This window comes from Leptodactylus fuscus, chromosome 5 (genome assembly GCF_031893055.1).
Source record: "Leptodactylus fuscus isolate aLepFus1 chromosome 5, aLepFus1.hap2, whole genome shotgun sequence".
NCBI lineage: Eukaryota > Metazoa > Chordata > Amphibia > Anura > Leptodactylidae > Leptodactylus > Leptodactylus fuscus.
Genome location: NC_134269.1, coordinates 32954176 through 32971774, shown reverse-complemented (window position 1 = coordinate 32971774; position 17599 = coordinate 32954176). Strand labels below are relative to the sequence as shown.

Below are 17599 nucleotides of genomic sequence, written 5' to 3'. Positions count from 1 at the left end.
CGATCCACTTGTCATGTCCTGCAAAGCCAAGCCGCATGTCCACGATGCTCCGGAGCTTCGAGTAGGTGCCATTTTCTCCGGCTTGCAGACTGTCCACACCCGATCCACTTTTCGTGCTCTGCACCGCCAGGCCACATGTCAGCGTCACTCCGGAGCTGCGAGTAGCCGCCATTTTCTTCCGCTCGCGCACTGTCCATCGGCCCGCCCACACAGTGCCGTGAACCTATCGGAGACTGGATGAAGGACCTGGGATGACGTCCTTTTGGGTCCTGAAGTGTAGCCGGAGCATACGTTCGGCACTAGTGGTCGGTAATTCGGGGCATTTAGTGGTATATCAAGTAGCCTATGTTTCCTTCCAGGTGAACATCTAGGTATGTGTGAAATGTCATCCAAATCCGTTCAGCTGTTTTGCCTTGATTGAGGAACAAACATCCAAACACACAAACATCCAAACTTTCACATTTAGGATAGGATTAATAGGATTAGGATAGCAGCTACAAAGACTCATCGTGCTTATCTTGAGTTAAGTATGAAGATTTCTTCTTTTTCACAGTGGACAGTGACAGTGTTAGTAGGCTATATGGTCACTAAACCAAGGGTTAATAAAAGTTTGTGGGTGGCCTAGTGTCCCAAATAGACCTAGCAGATTCTCTTTAAGAGGGGTGGGCATGGACAAAATTACAACTGGGTTATTTGGGACACTAAACCACTGGTCCATTAGGACCTGTGGCCGGTTTAAAGTCCCAAATCAACCTGACAGGTTCCCTTTAATCATTTAAGCTGTACAAAACCAGATCCCTCAAAGCTTAAAAACTTCCCAAACCCTAACTAACGCATACTATATATTTAGACCTTCACGTAAGCTGATTATGCTCCCACAATCCTTTGCGTCATATCTGCTCTATTTATAGGGCTGCATCCTAAATCCCTGGCAGCGTCCATTGATCTCACATGTAAAGGTCTAGTAGGGTTAGATTGCATGGTTTCTAATGGACCCGTGGTGTCTCCTATGCTTCCTTAGAAGGTAGGTAACATCTCTAATCTTAACTTACCAAAAAGCATAAAATCAGTATAAACATTATATGACATAAAAGTTACCATGTAGACGGCTGATATTCTTAGAGCAGATGCAGAAAGAAGACAATAAGAAAGGTTTGGCGATCATTTATTATAATGACTATTTCTTACCATGACTGTAATGGGGTTGAAATTTGTAAATTTAATTCTAATTTTTAGTAATATTAATTTAAATTAATAAAATTAACTATATTATATTACAATTAGGTACTGAAAACGTAGAAGAAAATAAAAAAAATTAAAGCATCATCGATAAACTGTGTCCTCTCCAAATCCATGGACACCGGGTTTAGAAATCGGCTTATTTAATATTGCGTTCACTTTCTTGAGTCTTACTGTACGTGATATTACATTTGCATAACAATTTATATCATCAAGTATAAAAAAAAACGAATTTACATTTTTTATGTTGATTTTTTTAATTCTGTTTAAGAATTCATTGTAATTATTTTAAGAATTTTTGAAATTCTATTTAAGAATTCATTGTAATTATTTTAAGAATTTTTTAAACTCTGTTTAAGAATTCATTGTAATTATTCTAAGAATTTTTAAAATTCTGTTTAAGAATTCGTTGTAATTATTTGAAGAATTTTTTTAATTTTTAGATTCACATTATTTACAGAAAAAAATGGGAAATATCATGTGTTAAACATTTTTTTTTATTCTAGAATAATTCTTATATGTCCATGACTTGATGAATATAAAAGATTAAATAATTATAATATTACAGCTATATACTAAATCTGAAAAAAATAAAGTAAAAATGTCTATTTTAGTGATAGGACATGATATTTTGGCAATGGCTTGTTTGATTTTAAAATAAAGAAATAAAAAATCCTAATTCACAATCAAATATTTTTTTTTTTTTAGCAATATCCAAAATTTACAATGAATTGCAGAGATGAGAAAATTTTTGCCTCAACGTTGAAATGTTTGGTGGTTTGACATTAGAATGCAATGGAGAATTTTCTATGCAAATTATTTAAAATAAGACAAATCGATTCTTCTATTGTCATAGCAGTTGCACAGGCTGGTACGGCCACAGGATGATAGGGGTCTGAGTTGCAAGACCAGTGTTCCCAGGGCTGAAAGCCCGCCCCCAGTGCACCATGTGCCTTATGTGTATAGGACTTCAAATTAGTTTTTTTCCAAATCTACAAAAGTGACATACGTAACAAAGGTATGTTGTGTATCACTGTAATGCGCTCTGTAAGATGGCGATGACTGCTGAATATGCTTGAGGAGATGGTAAAGTGGCCGCCATAGCTACTAGTAGAGATGAGCAAACACTATTAGAAACATCCGTTTCGAATAGCACGCTCCCATAGAAATGAATGGACGTAGCCGGCCGCTTCCATTCATTTCTATGGGAGCGTGCTATTCGGAATGGCTGTTCCGAATAGTGTTCGCTCATCTCTAGCTACTAGGCCTCCGCTGTCATGTACAATGAAGACCCGGAGCTATTTGCTGTGGCACCCCCAAACTAAAAGAATGGCCCTGTACCTTTAACGTTGCATGGTAAGATCATTGGCATGGCAAGATCATGTGTCAGAATATGGTGACTTTAGGGCTTGTTCACACGGAGTAAACGCGGTACGCAATGTGCCGCATGTACGGGACGTTTGCACCGCGATTTTGACTGTGCATGTTTGCGGTCACGTTAACGTGTGTTTACGCGGCGCTAACGCGACCGCAAACATGCACCGTCAAGATCGCGGCGCAAACATCCCGTACACGCGGCACATTGCGTGCTGCGTTTACTCCGTGTGAACAAGCCCTTAAAGGGGTTGTCCAGGATAAACTGATAATTAACCCCTAAACTAAACTCCCTACCCCCACCTAACTTCTAATTTCTTCTAAATTATAATTACCCATATTCCTGGTGTGGTCATGTGACCGCTCCAGGGACACTTTCTGATAATCCAGTGATGTTCCGTTTCACCACTTCTGAAACGTCGCCATCACTCTTCCTTCTCCCCTATCCCTAATATACTTACCAAGCCTTCCTGTGTCTGGGAAACAGGTCCCCCCCCTCTTCCTGTCTTCTGGTAGTGGGCGGAATAGCTTAGCTAGGGAGATAGGAAGAGTGGGAGGGGCTAGTAATGGGCGGGATTGCTAGTCAATGAGAGTGGAAGGTGCTAGTCTTAGTGAGAAAGGCAAGGCGGGAGGGGCTAGGCTTAGTGAGATGGAGGGTTTTGTAATGGATTGAGAGAGGGGGGGAGCTAAGTGAGAGGGAGTTAGTGCAGCAGCTACACAGGAAGTCTGCCCAGCAGGAAGCTACAGCATATAAACAAACACAGAGGATGCAGCAGATGCCAGAGACACCATAAATCACTCCAAACACTGCTAAAGGCATTTGGGTGTAATTATTAACCCTTCACTAGCACTAACACACTTTTCTGCCTGGAAAACCCCTTTAAGAATTTTTTTTTTTTTTTTGCAAAGTTTTGAACTTTTGCTAAGGTGTTAAAATGTAAATAAAACAATATAAATTTGGTATCCTTGGAATTGTACCGAAACATACAGTAGAATACAGGTGACATGTCAATTTGGCTGCACATTTAAAACCATAAAAACTAAACCCATAGGAAGGTTGCACAAATGTACGTTTTCTCCAATTCCATCCCGTTCTGAATTTTTTCCCAGTACGTTGTACAGACTAATAAATGGTACCACTATGAAGAACAATCTCACAAACATTAAGTTGTCATATGTTTTTTTTTTAGGGTTTTTATAGGTTTTTAAAGGTTCAAAAACGAAAATTCAAAATTGCCATTGGCGGAAAGGGGTTAAAAAGGTTTCTTGGGACTTCAGAACTCTACATTTGGCCCATAATGAAAATGACTTTGCTTTATACTTACTTTACTGATCCCAATGCGGTCTGTAACTACGTGAATGTATTAGTAATTGGTCTATAAAGACAAAGCTTTACCGTATTGTGTGTGCAATAAAAAGGTATTTAGATAATTGCCAACACCGAAAGTGGATTGAAGACTTCTCGAGATTAGCAAACTAATGAAGTCATTACAGGAATTAGACCGAAACAGCTTTACCATACAGTACATGGCATGTAGAATATTAAGTCATTAACATCTAATGTGATTCATTAACCCTGTATGCTTGTGTGCGCTGCATGGAAAGGAATACAAATTACTGTTAATTCTCGATAAGTTCAGGGCTTCTCAATTCTTTTTCAATAGTGAATCTTCATTTGTTGTCTGGTTTACAAAACCCAATCCTAAATATCCTTTTAGGGAATTCTGAATAGATAGAAGGTCTTCAACATTTAGTAATCCAGGGCAGAGACTGGCCACAAAGAGTGTCCTTTGTTCTGGAGGACCTGCCGTGTCTAGGGTTGAGCCGATATTGAGATTTCAAGATCGATTTTAAAATCCGATTTCCGATCATTTTCCAGCCGATCTCAATCCTGATCTCGATCGTGAAATTTGCTCGATCGACGATCAGAATCCGATCTTTTCCGATCCCGATCCTCAACCCTAGTCAATGATTCTCTATGGGAAAAGTCACTTTTAGGGTTGAGTCGATCTTGAGATAACCTCTGATCTCGATCCCGCTGGAAAAGATTGGGTCAGAATTCCTATTGCGATCGTGAAATTTACTCGATCGACGATCAGAATCCGATCTTTTCCGATCCCGATTGCTCAACCCTAGCCGTGTCCCTTCACTGACAATGCCTTAAAAAGGGGTTGTTTTGTTCAAAAAACTTGAAGGATAGAGGGGATCTTATGTTCAATATCTTTAGGTATTAGATTTTACATTTCTAAATTGAATTATAAATGAATAATTGAAATGAATAAAATTAACTATTTCATATTACAATTATATACTGATATTATTTTAAGTGTTGATTGTAATTATTTTAATACATTTTTACATTTTTATATTCTGTAAATTTTTATATTCAAAATAGAGAACTTTTATAAAGACCATCTCTCACTCCTGTCCCGTCCTGTTCTACAATACTCACACATACTATTGATGTTGGTGAACACTGTGTAATTCTTAATTTTGCCTGTGGTGGAGCTGCAGGTTACTGCCCGATTCCCTTACAGATAACGGCTGAGCATTTGGTTTCCAATAATGGGACATCCTGTGATCAGTTTAATTTGGAAGAAGTTTTTTGTTTTTTTTAATGAAAGAGGGGATTGTCTAAAAATTGAGACTTGCCTGCTATGTGCCATACTGTACCTCCATGTGATTGGGATTTTATATGGACAGGAATGGGCCCGTGATAATAGATGGTTTTGTGTATGGGGCCATAGAAATTAATTGGTCAGTTTGCTAGCCGTGAAAAACCTGTCCCTTGCCAGTTGCCTCCAGTTTAATGTGCCCCTACAGTTACCCCCTGTTTAATGTTTCCTCCAGTTACCCTGTTTAATATCCCTCTCCACCTGTTCCCACAATTTAATGTCCCCCTCCAGTTGCCCCCAGTTTAGCGTCCCTTTTCTGCTTCTTCCACAGTTTAATGTAGCCTTCTAGTGGCCTCCAGTTGTCTCCACAATATTATGTCCCTCTCCTGGTACCAACCAAAATTTTAAAAAATTGAATATTCACCTCTCCTCGCTCCCCTGCTGTTGTGTCTGATTTTTTCTGCACCTGTAGGCTTCAGGGAGCTGTAGGTGCAATGTGAGTGATGTCATCATGTCGCACCTACTACTCTTGGAGCAGAGACAAGGGAATAATGGTGAAGCAGGGAGCAGACATCTCCCTGCTTCACCATTGTATTCAACTCATTTGCATCTGTGACATAACTACAGCTGACCAGGGCAGCAGGACAGGACCCAGAATCCGGGGCGGTTGGGAGGTATGTCTAAAATGATAAACCCCCTAGGCCTCATGCACACAACATTGAAAAATGGTTGTGTGATGGCTGTATTTGCAATGGGCGTCATATGGCTGTTTTTAGAACATATAGGGACAGATTTATTAAAACTTTCTACAAGTGGAACTGTCTTAGTTGCTCATAACAACCAATCACAGCACAGTATTCATTTCACATTATGCTCCTGAAAAATGAAAGCCGCGCTGTGATTGGTCGAGACAGTTGCAAAATAGCCTTGAAAGAAAAACAACACTACTTCCATTTTTTCACAGCCCTTTCTTACAATGTGCAAGTAGCCTAACACTTACCCAGACTACAAACCAAACCTCTAAAATTAACCAGACCCCTGAAACAGGGGCGTGGCTATACAGAGTGAAGAGGTAGCAAATGTTACTGAGCCCTGGAGCCTGAGGGGGCCCAAGGGACTCTCTAAAATATAAGAAGACAATAGTATTACAGATAGAATATGGTAAGTGCAGGCCCAGGTATAGATTATACAATGGGCCCAGGACTTTCAAGTTGTGCCTCTGCTCTGAAAGCCTCTTAAGTTAATTCATACCCTCGAACAGACCCTAAAAATGAACCAGAACCCAAACTAACTCCAAAAATGAAGTGGGTCGCCTGTACCCACCTACTGCCACTCACAAGGTCTAGTCCTCTCTAAGGCTGAGGCCCCATGTTGCGGAAAGGCAGTTTTGTTGGCTGCAAATTTTGCTGCATTTTTTTTGAGCCAAAGGAATGGAAAATATAAAGGAAGCCCTTAGGGCTAGTTCACATGGGGCCAAAGGGGCGGATTTTGACAGCGGAATCCACGTCATAATCCGCCTCTTTACAATGGTGGTCTATGAAAACCACTAGCGTTCTTTTTTCTGAAGCGAGCTGCCCTTTCTTCAGGCGGATTCCCCGCGGCTCCCGCCTGGCAGCCGCAACCTCCGGCGTCGGCCCATTCATTTGAGCCAACTCCGGGGTGGGGAAGCCGTGACCGCGACATCGTGGCAGGCGGGTTTTGACCATATTTTGACTTGGTTCCCTGAGTCAAAATATGGTCAAAATCTGCCCCACCGCCCCCCCGTGTGAACGAGCCCTTAGACATTTCCCATCTGTAATTCCACTCCTGACTTTGGCTCAAAAACCGCAGCAAAATCTGCAAACACTACTTTTCTGCAACACGGGGACTTAGTCTTAGTGAGCCTAGGGAGTCTCGCCGTGGCTGTAGCTCTGTTGCATCATGTTTCAGTGTTGTAGGAACTACCGGCAACATTAAAGTGTTTTCTTCATTGCAGGGGTTGACCTTGGTCAGAATAATATGGCTGAATTATTTTTGGGCAAAGTGTTGTTAAAAAATAACCGTGATCTGGATGAGTTGGACACGGATCGAGAAATTTGGGAAAGACTGGAAAATCGTGTTCTACTTTTGTACTTTGCGGAGTCGGGATGTTCACGCTGTCAGGAGTTTGCACCGCTCTTAAAGGAATTTTTTACCAAACTGACTGATGAGTTCTACGTGAACCGATCTTCTCAGCTCGCATTGGTTTATGTGTCCCTAGACCGCAATGAAGAAGAATACGACAACTTCATAAAGGACATGCCAAAACGGTGGCTATTGGTTCCTTTTGAGGATGAAGATTTTAGAAGGTAATTTCTGTCGTCTATTCTATTGCTTATAGTAATAATGGAAGGTTCATATGATATTGAGTGTAAAAACATTATGTTGTCTCCATTATATATTCGTGCACTACTCTGGACTCCACCCTTGCAGATTACAGGGTAAAGGGAAACAATATACCTAAGGTGTACCTCAGTGGCGGATCCAGGGTTTGCGGGGCCCTGGGCAATTGACTTTGGCGGGGCCCTACTTACCGGGGGGTCTCGTGCTTCTAACCTATACCTCCCAACATTTGAAGACTAGAAAGAGGGAATAATATGTGCTGCGCCCACTTTTATGTTGACTCCGCCCATTCTCATTCATATTTCATGTGATTCAACACAGTATAATCCTCCTATAGTCACCCGTAAATTATATGTCCCCCCACCATCTCTCCCCCAGTTTCATATACACCCTTCATCTGCCCCTAGTTTCATGTCCCCCCCTCCATCTCTGTCCCCAGTTTCATGCCATTCTCCCCCTTCATCTGCCCCAGTGTCATGCCATTCTCCCCCCCTTCATCTTCCTCAATGTCATGCCATTCTCCCCCCCTTAATCTGCCCCAGTGTCATGCCATTCTCCTCCCCCTTCATCTGCCCCAATGTCATGCCATTCTCCCTCCCTTAATCTGCCCCAGTGTCATGCCGTTCTCCCCCCTTCATCTGCCCCAGTGTCATGCCGTTCTCCCCTCCCTTCATCTGCCCCAGTGTCATGCCGTTCCCCCCCTTTTTCTGCCCCAGTGTCATGCCATTCTCCTCCCCCTTCATCTGCCCCAGTGTCATGCCATTCTCCCCCCCTTCATCTGCCCCAGTATCATGCCATTCTCCCCCCCTCCCTCATCTGCCCCAGTGTCATGCCGTTCTCCCCCACTTAATCTGCCCCAGTGTCATGCCGTTCTACGGTTCTCCCCCCTTCAACTGCCCCAATGTCATGCCATTCTCCCCCCTTAATCTGCCCCAGTGTCATGCTGTTCTCCCCCCTTCATCTGCCCCAGTGTCATGCCGTTCTCCCCTCCCTTCATTTGTCCCAGTGTCATGCTGTTCTCTCCCCTTCATCTGCCCCAGTGTCATGCCGTTCTTCCTCCCTTTTTCTGCCCCAGTGTCATGCCGTTCTTCCCCTCTCCCTCATCTGCCCCAGTGTCATGCCGTTCTCCCCCGCCCTCATCTGCAACCAGTTTCATGAGCCCCCTACATTATGTTCCACCTAAATGTTTAACACAAAAAAACACACTCACCTTCCATCGCTCCCCTGCCGCTCTCTCCGCTTTCTCACTCATACACATATTGTAGACGCGATGTGACGTCATCACATCGCGGCTACAAATGCAGGAGAGCAGCGTTAAAGCAGGAGCTGAGCTATGACAGCTCCTGCTTTAAATGCCTATGTAGTCAGCTCATCGGCATCTGTAGGACGCCGATGAGTTGAAATCAGGACATGCCGACCGGGACCGTTTTGTTAGGTCCGGTCCGCACCGCGGGGCCCCGCTGGGCGCGGGGCCCCAGGCGGTTGTCCGGCTCGCCTGGCCCTGGATCCGCTCCTGGTGTACCTACATTTTTGGACAACTTTTGAGTTTCTGGCAGAATTTCTGTCATTCATAAATTTTGTAATATCAACAAATTTTGGTTGCTTTGCATAAATTCCACTTTCACCTAGAACATTGATTTTGTTTGTGATAGCAATTCTAGCAGTGAAAAAAATGGACATACCACCAGTTGGAGACACTGTCGGGAACGGGTTCTGTATATACAGTTGGTGTTGGTTTCAACTGTGGTTTTGCTATAGATAGAACTGCGATCCTGGTGGCATGTGAAAGCTGATAACATCATTGTTTTAGATGTTAAAAAAACCTGAGATATGGATATTTGAGGTGATACCCCCACCCAATCTCAACCTAAGTTATACAGTAAACAATGTTACATAAAATACATCATTTGACTAAATTGCACATAGGAAGGAAATTCTTGATATAGCATTACAACTAGGGTTGAGCCGATCTTGAGATTTCAGGATTGTTTTTAAAATCCAATTTCCGATTATTTTCCATCTGAACCCGATCCCGATTCCGATCCTAATGCAAGTCAATGGGATTTTTTTTTAATTATCGAAGACTGGATTTTTAAGACGATCCTATTCACTACACAGCATGGAGTCCAAAAATTGTATGCTTCAATTTTTGGACTCCACGCTGTGTAGTGATTAAAAAAAAATCTGCTGGCTACTTAGTCGCCCCTGCTGTCCGCTTACCTACGCAGATCCGCTGCCGCTGCCACTCCCCGTTCTTCTCGCTCCTCTTCTCTCTCATTCACATGCCTTTAGAGCGCCGTGGACGCCACTGCCTCCCTAGGCTAGTGTTAGAGATACTGGTAGTGGGCGGGGCTTGTTGTGACTTAGAGTGTGGGCGGGTACAGGGCAGGGAGACATGAGTGCATCACTCACGTCTCCCATCCTAGTATCCGCCCACACTCTCCTAAGCCCTGCCTTCTTCCAGCATCTCCAACACTAGCCTAGGGAGGCGGGGGCGCACACGACGCTCTGAAGGCATGTGAATGAGAGAGAAGAGGAGCGATAAGAGCGGAGAGCGGCAGAGGATCTGTGCAGGTAAGTTGCGCGATCAGGATCGGAATTCCGTTCTACTTTTTTAGGCGGGATCAGAACCCAATTGCGATTGCAAATTGTGAAATTTACTCGATCGACGATTGGGATCCGATCTTTTCCGATCCCAATCGCTGAACCATAATTACAAGATGCTAGCTAGATACTCTCTTGTGATCATCCTTAGAAGCAAACCATGTGTTCCTGTGAAGATCCACGCAGCTGTGAAAGCCCAGAACTGATGTTCGAAACGTATAAAATAACTGGTCAATTTTATGTCATATCCGGCTTATTTCAGGAGAGACTTTCTAAGTATGTGAAGGATTAAAAGGAGACATCCAAGGCCCGCACACACTGGACACATACATTCAATGGGTCACATTTCTTCACATCTTTTAGCCTTGGGGGTTGTGACTAATGGCTATGTGACAGTCTTGTGATGTGGTCAGTCTGTGGAGATAGTTAACGCTTTGCTACCCATGTCTTGGTAAAACACCTTTAGTGTACCATAGGGCCGTACAACTCATTGTGTGAACTTTACAGAATATCTCCATGATTTATCGGAGCCCGCTATGCACACAGACATCAGAAGTCGGGGAAAAGGAGAAGGAGTGAAAGCTATAGAAGGACCAGACAGTGGATTTGACTGCAGGGTTTCACAGAAAGGAGCTGACATTTATGAATAACTTATATTACAAATTGTATTAGTGATGCTGTGACTGCCACAAAATCAGAACTTTTAGGTGCACTTAAAAACCACTTGCAGCAAATGCCACTCAAGTTACAGGATGACCATCTACAGAGTTTCAGGTACAAACAAGACGTATTGCAGCTTTTCCCCTAGATGCAATGCTCTCTAAAGGCACCAGAGAAACTTTCCTTTGGCAAGCCCACCAACCCTCACTTGTCTACAGAGTCTAACAAAACAGACTTGAATTTAGATATCAAAGAGGACCTTTCACCACCTCCGCCAATTCTTAGTTTTTAGCATCTGTTAATAGTCGCCGCTCCAAAAATTCCAGTGTAGTTGGAATTTTTTCTTTAGCTCCCACCATTACTGAGCAACAAGTGCAGATATTTTTGGTGCTATTTAAGCTCTGTAATGTCAGGTGGGTGGTGTCAGACAGGGGGCTTGATTCAGAGCTACAATCAGAGGCAGCCAGTGTCAGAGCTCAGAACCACACCCCTTGTCTACTCCTGCCTGACACCGCCCACCTGACAGTACAGAACCTAAATAGCATATCAGGTACCAAAACTAACTGCCTTGATTGCTCAGGATCGGTGAGGGCTAGAGAAAAATAATCCAACTGTGCGACTATTAATTGATGTAAAGAGCCTTGTTGGAGGTGGTGAAAGGTCCTCTTTAAAACCAAAGGTTACATTTTAGGAACAAACCAAACTGAGAAACTTAAAATGATATCATGGAGCCTATCACAGAATAAATTATGACATCACACATGCACCAGGTTCATGCTGTCAGTCATCTTTAGTGATTCATCAGTTTATAGCATCACTCATCATGATTGGAATATAAAATACCGCCTCATAATCTGCGCACGCTTACTAATGGTGTCACATCATACAGTAATGAATAGAAGGAATACCCGTAAGCAGGAATGAGCTCTACATTCTGACATACTGTAAATGATTATGGATATTATTTCCCTACAATTATTTATCCCCTCATCGTGCATCATTAATCATCCTAATTCAGGGTAATCTGGATTTCCACATAGGATTAACACAGTACAGATACCCTGTGTGGTTTTATGGGATGTTGTAGGATTAGTATTACAGGATCATAATATCCATTGATTTTTATTATGTTACTTAGTGAGATAAATCGATCTGCTGTAGCTTTATATGCTTAGAATTTATTATACATGTTTCCGGATGTACCGGTAGATTTCGCTGCCTCAGTTATTGTTCCTATAAATTTATGAATCTTCAGCTCATTCATTTTACCAAAGACTTGTGTCCTGACATAGTCTTACACAGTCAGAACTGTCATTTATGTAGTTTACTTGTTTGTTTTTTTTTGCCTTATATTTTATTTATTTATTATTTTTATTTATATTATTTATTTATATTATTTATTTTTACACCTTGTGCACCCCAATAGACCTTTGGGGGACATTTTAACATTATATTTTTTTTTGCGGATTTTCCTTGTAACTGAGGCTTATATACAGTCCTATGAAAAAGTTTGGGCACCCCTATTAATCTTAATCATTTTTTGTTCTAAATATTTTGGTGTTTGCAACAGCCATTTCAGTTTGATATATCTAATAACTGATGGACACAGTAATATTTCAGGATTGAAATGAGGTTTATTGTACTAACAGAAAATGTGCAATATGCATTAAACCAAAATTTGACCGGTGCAAAAGTATGGGCACCCTTATCATTTTATTGATTTGAATTCCCCTAACTACTTTTTACTGACTTACTGAAGCACAAAATTGGTTTTGTAACCTCAGTGAGCTTTGAACTTCATAGCCAGATGTATCCAATCATAAGAAAAGGTATTTAAGGTGGCCAATTGCAAGTTGATCTCCTATTTGAATCTCCTCTGAAGAGTGGCATCATGGGCTACTCAAAACAACTCTCAAATGATCTGAAAACAAAGATTGTTCAACATAGTTGTTCAGGGGAAGGATACAAAAAGTTGTCTCAGAGATTTAACCTGTCAGTTTCCACTGTGAGGAACATAGTAAGGAAATGGAAGACCACAGGGACAGTTCTTGTTAAGCCCAGAAGTGGCAGGCCAAGAAAAATATCAGAAAGGCAGAGAAGAAGAATGGTGAGAACAGTCAAGGACAATCCACAGACCACCTCCAAAGAGCTGCAGCATCATCTTGCTGCAGATGGTGTCACTGTGCATCGGTCAACTATACAGCGCACTTTGCACAAATAGAAGCTGTATGGGAGAGTGATGAGAAAGAAGCCGTTTCTGCACGTACGCCACAAATAGAGTTGCCTGAGGTATGAAAAAGCACATTTGGACAAGGCAGCTTCATTTTGGAAACAAAAATTGAGTTGTTTGGTTATAAAAAAAGGCGTTATGCATGGCGTCCAAAAAGAAACAGCATTCCAAGAAAAACACATGCTACCCACTGTAAAATTTGGTGGAGGTTCCATCATGCTTTGGGGCTGTGTGGCCAATGCCGGCATCGGGAATCTTGTTAAAGTTGAGAGTCGCATGGATTGCACTCAGTATCAGCAGATTCTTGAGAATAATGTTCAAGAATCAGTGACGAAGTTGAAGTTACGCCGGGGATAGATATTTCAGCAAGACAATGATCCAAAACACCGCTCCAAATCCTCAGGCATTCATGCAGAGGAACAATTACAATGTTCTGGAATGGCCATCCCAGTCCCCAGACCTGAATATCATTGAACATCTGTGGGATGATTTGAAGCGGGCTGTCCATGCTCGGCGACCATCTAACTTAACTGAACTTGAATTGTTTGTCCAAAATACCTTTATCCAGGATCCAGGAACTGATTAAAAGCTACAGGAAGCGACTAGAGGCTGTTATCTTTGCAAAAGGAAGATCTACTAAATATTAATGTCACTTTTCTGTTGAGGTGCCCATACTTTTGCACCGGTCAAATTTTGGTTTAATGCATATTGCACATTTTCTGTTAGTACAATAAACCTCATTTCAATCCTGAAATATTACTGTGTCCATCAGTTATTAGATATATCAAACTGAAATGGCTGTTATAAACACCAAAATATTTAGAACTAAAAATGATTAAGATTAATAGGGGTGCCCAAACTTTTTCATAGGACTGTATTTATAGCCCCATTTACAGGAGGAATAAAGCCTCTCAGTATACAGTGCGGAGCTGATCTGGGTTTTCTAGGATCTAGCAGCTACTGCTGTTCTCCCATCACACAGTAGCTATCAACCACTGCTGTAACACTGCTCTGTGCTAGGTCAGCCCTGCTATACCTCTGCTATGTGCCAGATCACCCCTGCCATAGCACTGCTATGTGCCAAACTATCCCTGCTGTGGCTCTGCTATGTGACAGGCCGCCCTTATTGTAACTTTGCTATGTGTCAGACCACTCCTTCTGTAGGACTGCTATCTGCTAGACCACCACTGCTGTAGTACTGCTATATGCCAGACCACCCTTGCTGTGGGACTGCTATGTGCCAGACCACCCTTGCTGTGGGACTCCTATGTGCTATACCACCCCTGCTGTAGAACTGCTATCTGCTAGACCACCACTGCTGTAGGAAAGCTATTGCCAGACCACCCCTGCTGTAGAACTGCTATGTATCAGACCACCCCTGCTGTAGGACTGCTATGTGCCAGACCATCCCTGTTGTAGCACTGCTATGTGCCAGACCACCCCTGCTGTAGCACTGCTATCTGCTAGACCACCCCTGCTGTAGCTCTGCTATGTGCCAGGCCACATCTGCTGTAGCTCTGCTATGTTCCAGACCACCCCTGCTGTAGCACTGCTATTTTATAGACCACCCCTGCTGTAGCACTGACATGTGCCAGACCACCCCTGCTGTAGCACTGACATGTGCCAGGCCACCCCTGCTGTAGCTCTGCTATTTGCCAGACCACCCCTGCTGTAACAATGTTCCAGAACACCCCTGCTGTAGCTCTGCTATGTTCCAGACCACCCCTGCTGTAGCTTTGCTATGTTCCAGACCACCCCTGCTGTAACACTACTATGTGCCAGACCACCCCTGCTGTAGCACTGCAATGTGCCAGACCACCCCTGCTGTAACACTGCTATCTGCTAGACCACCACTGCTGTAGGAAAGCTATTGCCAGACCACCCCCGCTGTAGAACTGCTATGTGCTAGACCATCCCTGTTGTAGCTCTGCTATGTGCCAGGCCACCCCTGCTGTAGTACTGCTATGTGCCAGACCACCACTGCTGTAGTACTGCTGTGTGCAAGACCACCCCTGCTGTGCCTCTGCTATGTGCCAGACCACCCCTGCTGTAGCTCTGCTATGTGCCAGACCACCCCTGTTGTAGCACTGCTATGTGCCAGACCACCCCTGCTGTAGTACTGCTATGTGCCAGACCACCCCTGCTGTAGGACTGCTATATGCCAGACCACCCCTGCTGTAGCACTGCTATATGCCAGACCACCCCTGCTGTAGGACTGCTATGTGTCAGACCACCCCTGCTGTAATACTGCTATGTGCCAGACCACCCCTGCTGTAGGACTGCTATGTGTCAGACCACCCCTGCTGTAATACTGCTATGTGTCAGACCACCCCTGCTGTAGGACTGCTATGTGTCAGACCACCCCTGCTGTAGTACTGCTATGTGCCAGACCACCCCTGCTATAGGACTGCTATGTGCCAGACCACCCCTGCTGTAGGACTGCTATGTGTCAGACCACCCCTGCTGTAGTACTGCTATGTGCCAGACCACCCCTGCTATAGGACTGCTATGTGCCAGACCACCCCTGCTGTAGGACTGCTATGTGTCAGACCACCCCTGCTGTAGTACTGCTATGTGCCAGACCACCCCTGCTGTAGTACTGCTATGTGCCAGACCACCCCTGCTATAGGACTGCTATGTGCCAGACCACCCCTGCTGTAGTACTGCTATGTGCCAGACCACCCCTGCTATAGGACTGCTATGTGCCAGACCACCCCTGCTGTAGTACTGCTATGTGCCAGACCACCCCTGCTGTAGTACTGCTATATGTCAGACCACCCCTGCTGTAGTACTGCTATGTGCCAGACCACCCCTGCTGTAGTACTGCTATGTGTCAGACCACCCCTGCTGTAGTACTGCTATGTGCCAGACCACCCCTGCTGTAGTACTGCTATATGTCAGACCACCCCTGCTGTAGTACTGCTATGTGCCAGACCACCCCTGCTGTAGTACTGCTATGTGTCAGACCACCCCTGCTGTAGTACTGCTATGTGCCAGACCACCCCTGCTGTAGTACTGCTATATGCCAGACCACCCCTGCTGTAGCACTGCTATGTGCCAGTCCACCATTCCTTCCCTAGCTCTGTAATTTTCCCAACTAATCTTTCCCTAGTTCTCCTTTGTTCCAGTTCACTCCTTTCCCACCTCTCTTATGGATTGCAGTAGATCGGACCTCCCCTAGCTCTGCTGTGCCACAGCTCTAATTTTCAAGCTCCCTTATGGTCCATTTCTGCCACTCTCACTGCCCCTACAATTTCTCTATATCTTCTCTGTCCCAGATTACTCCTTACAATAAAAACAATACTTGACTTCTCATTCTTGAAGGATCGGAGATTGACATTTTGAAAATATTTCTCTGTTTTAGGGACCTGGAAGTTCAGTTCTCAGTTTCTGAAGTACCAGTCCTTGTAGTCCTGAAGCCATCCGGACAGATTATCTCTCCAAATGCAGTGGATGAGGTGGTTCGCCTAGGACCTCCATGCTTCAAAAATTGGCAGGAAGTCTCTGATATCATTGACAGAAGTTTCCTTCTTCCAGAATTCTGTGACTCAACACCTTCAAGAAGTGTCAGTGACCCTTTCCGTAGGATAACGTACAAATTAGAGAGCCCCGAGAAGAAAAAGAAGGAGCGGCCTAGAGGGGATGATGATGACGATGGAGGTGGTGGTGGTGGAGGAGGAGGAGGAGGAGCAGGCTTCTTCTGAGCAGGACACATCCTTAATATTATAAGTAGTTTATTATAGATCAATGGATATATTACTGCATGGATACTTTCTGGACATTCACTAGGAGAACCTTCTGTTCTAGCCAATATGATAAAGAATCATTTTGTATAAGATGTGGTATGTCTTTGGTATCATTTTTGGTGTGGTGTCTCCATGAATTTTTTTTTTTCTAGTCTTCACTGTTCCTGATCAATTTGTGCTATTAGTTTCAGCACCCAATATGCTAATTAGGCTGTGTACTGTCTGGTGGGTGGACGTGGGCTGGTGCAATCAGATAGGAAACGCCCACCTGATATAATGTGCTCAGATAAAGAGCATTCAATTGTGTTGAAATGAACAGAAACCATTGCTTGATTGGCGGTGTTAGGAGCATCTTCTCCTGAAGAATGCAAAATGTGGGAGCTAGTGGAGGTGGGGAGAGGTCCTCTTTAAGGCTAGTGTCGGGGGGGACATTCTTTAAACCCAGCGATGATACTAGGCCGGTGATGGCGAACCTATGGCACAGGTGTCAGAGGTGGCACTCAGAGACTCTTTGGGCACCCATCCGTGGAACAGATTATACTTTGTGGGGGCCACCGTGAAGCAAATTGTACTGTGTGGGGACGACTGTGCAGCAGATTATACTGTGTGGGGGCCACTGTGCAGCAGATTATACTGTGTGGGGGCCACCGTGAAGCAAATTGTACTGTGTGGGGACGACTGTGCAGCAGATTATACTGTGTGGGGGCCACTGTGGAGCTGATTATACTGTGTGGGGACAACTGTGCAGCAGATTATACTGTGTGGGGGCC

The 17599-nt window shown here is 43.9% G+C and overlaps 1 protein-coding gene across 1 annotated transcript; it reads left to right on the top strand.

The window, feature by feature from the left end:
* The first annotated feature begins 939 nt into the window (after positions 1-939).
* NXNL1 (nucleoredoxin like 1) lies at positions 940-16898 on the top strand. Its single transcript, XM_075276126.1, has 3 exons — positions 940-1024; positions 7204-7555; positions 16448-16898. Exons 2-3 carry the CDS (start codon positions 7227-7229, stop codon positions 16785-16787), a joined length of 669 nt encoding a protein of 222 aa, XP_075132227.1. The 5' UTR covers positions 940-1024; positions 7204-7226; the 3' UTR covers positions 16788-16898.
* The last annotated feature ends 701 nt before the right edge of the window (positions 16899-17599 follow it).

Coding starts and splice junctions, on each gene's coding strand:
- NXNL1 (XM_075276126.1), top strand. CDS start 7,227: ATGGCTGAATTATTTTTGGGCAAAGTGTTGTTAAAAAATAACCGTGAT. Junction 7,556..16,447: donor GAGGATGAAGATTTTAGAAG/GTAATTTCTGTC, acceptor TCTCTGTTTTAG/GGACCTGGAAGTTCAGTTCT.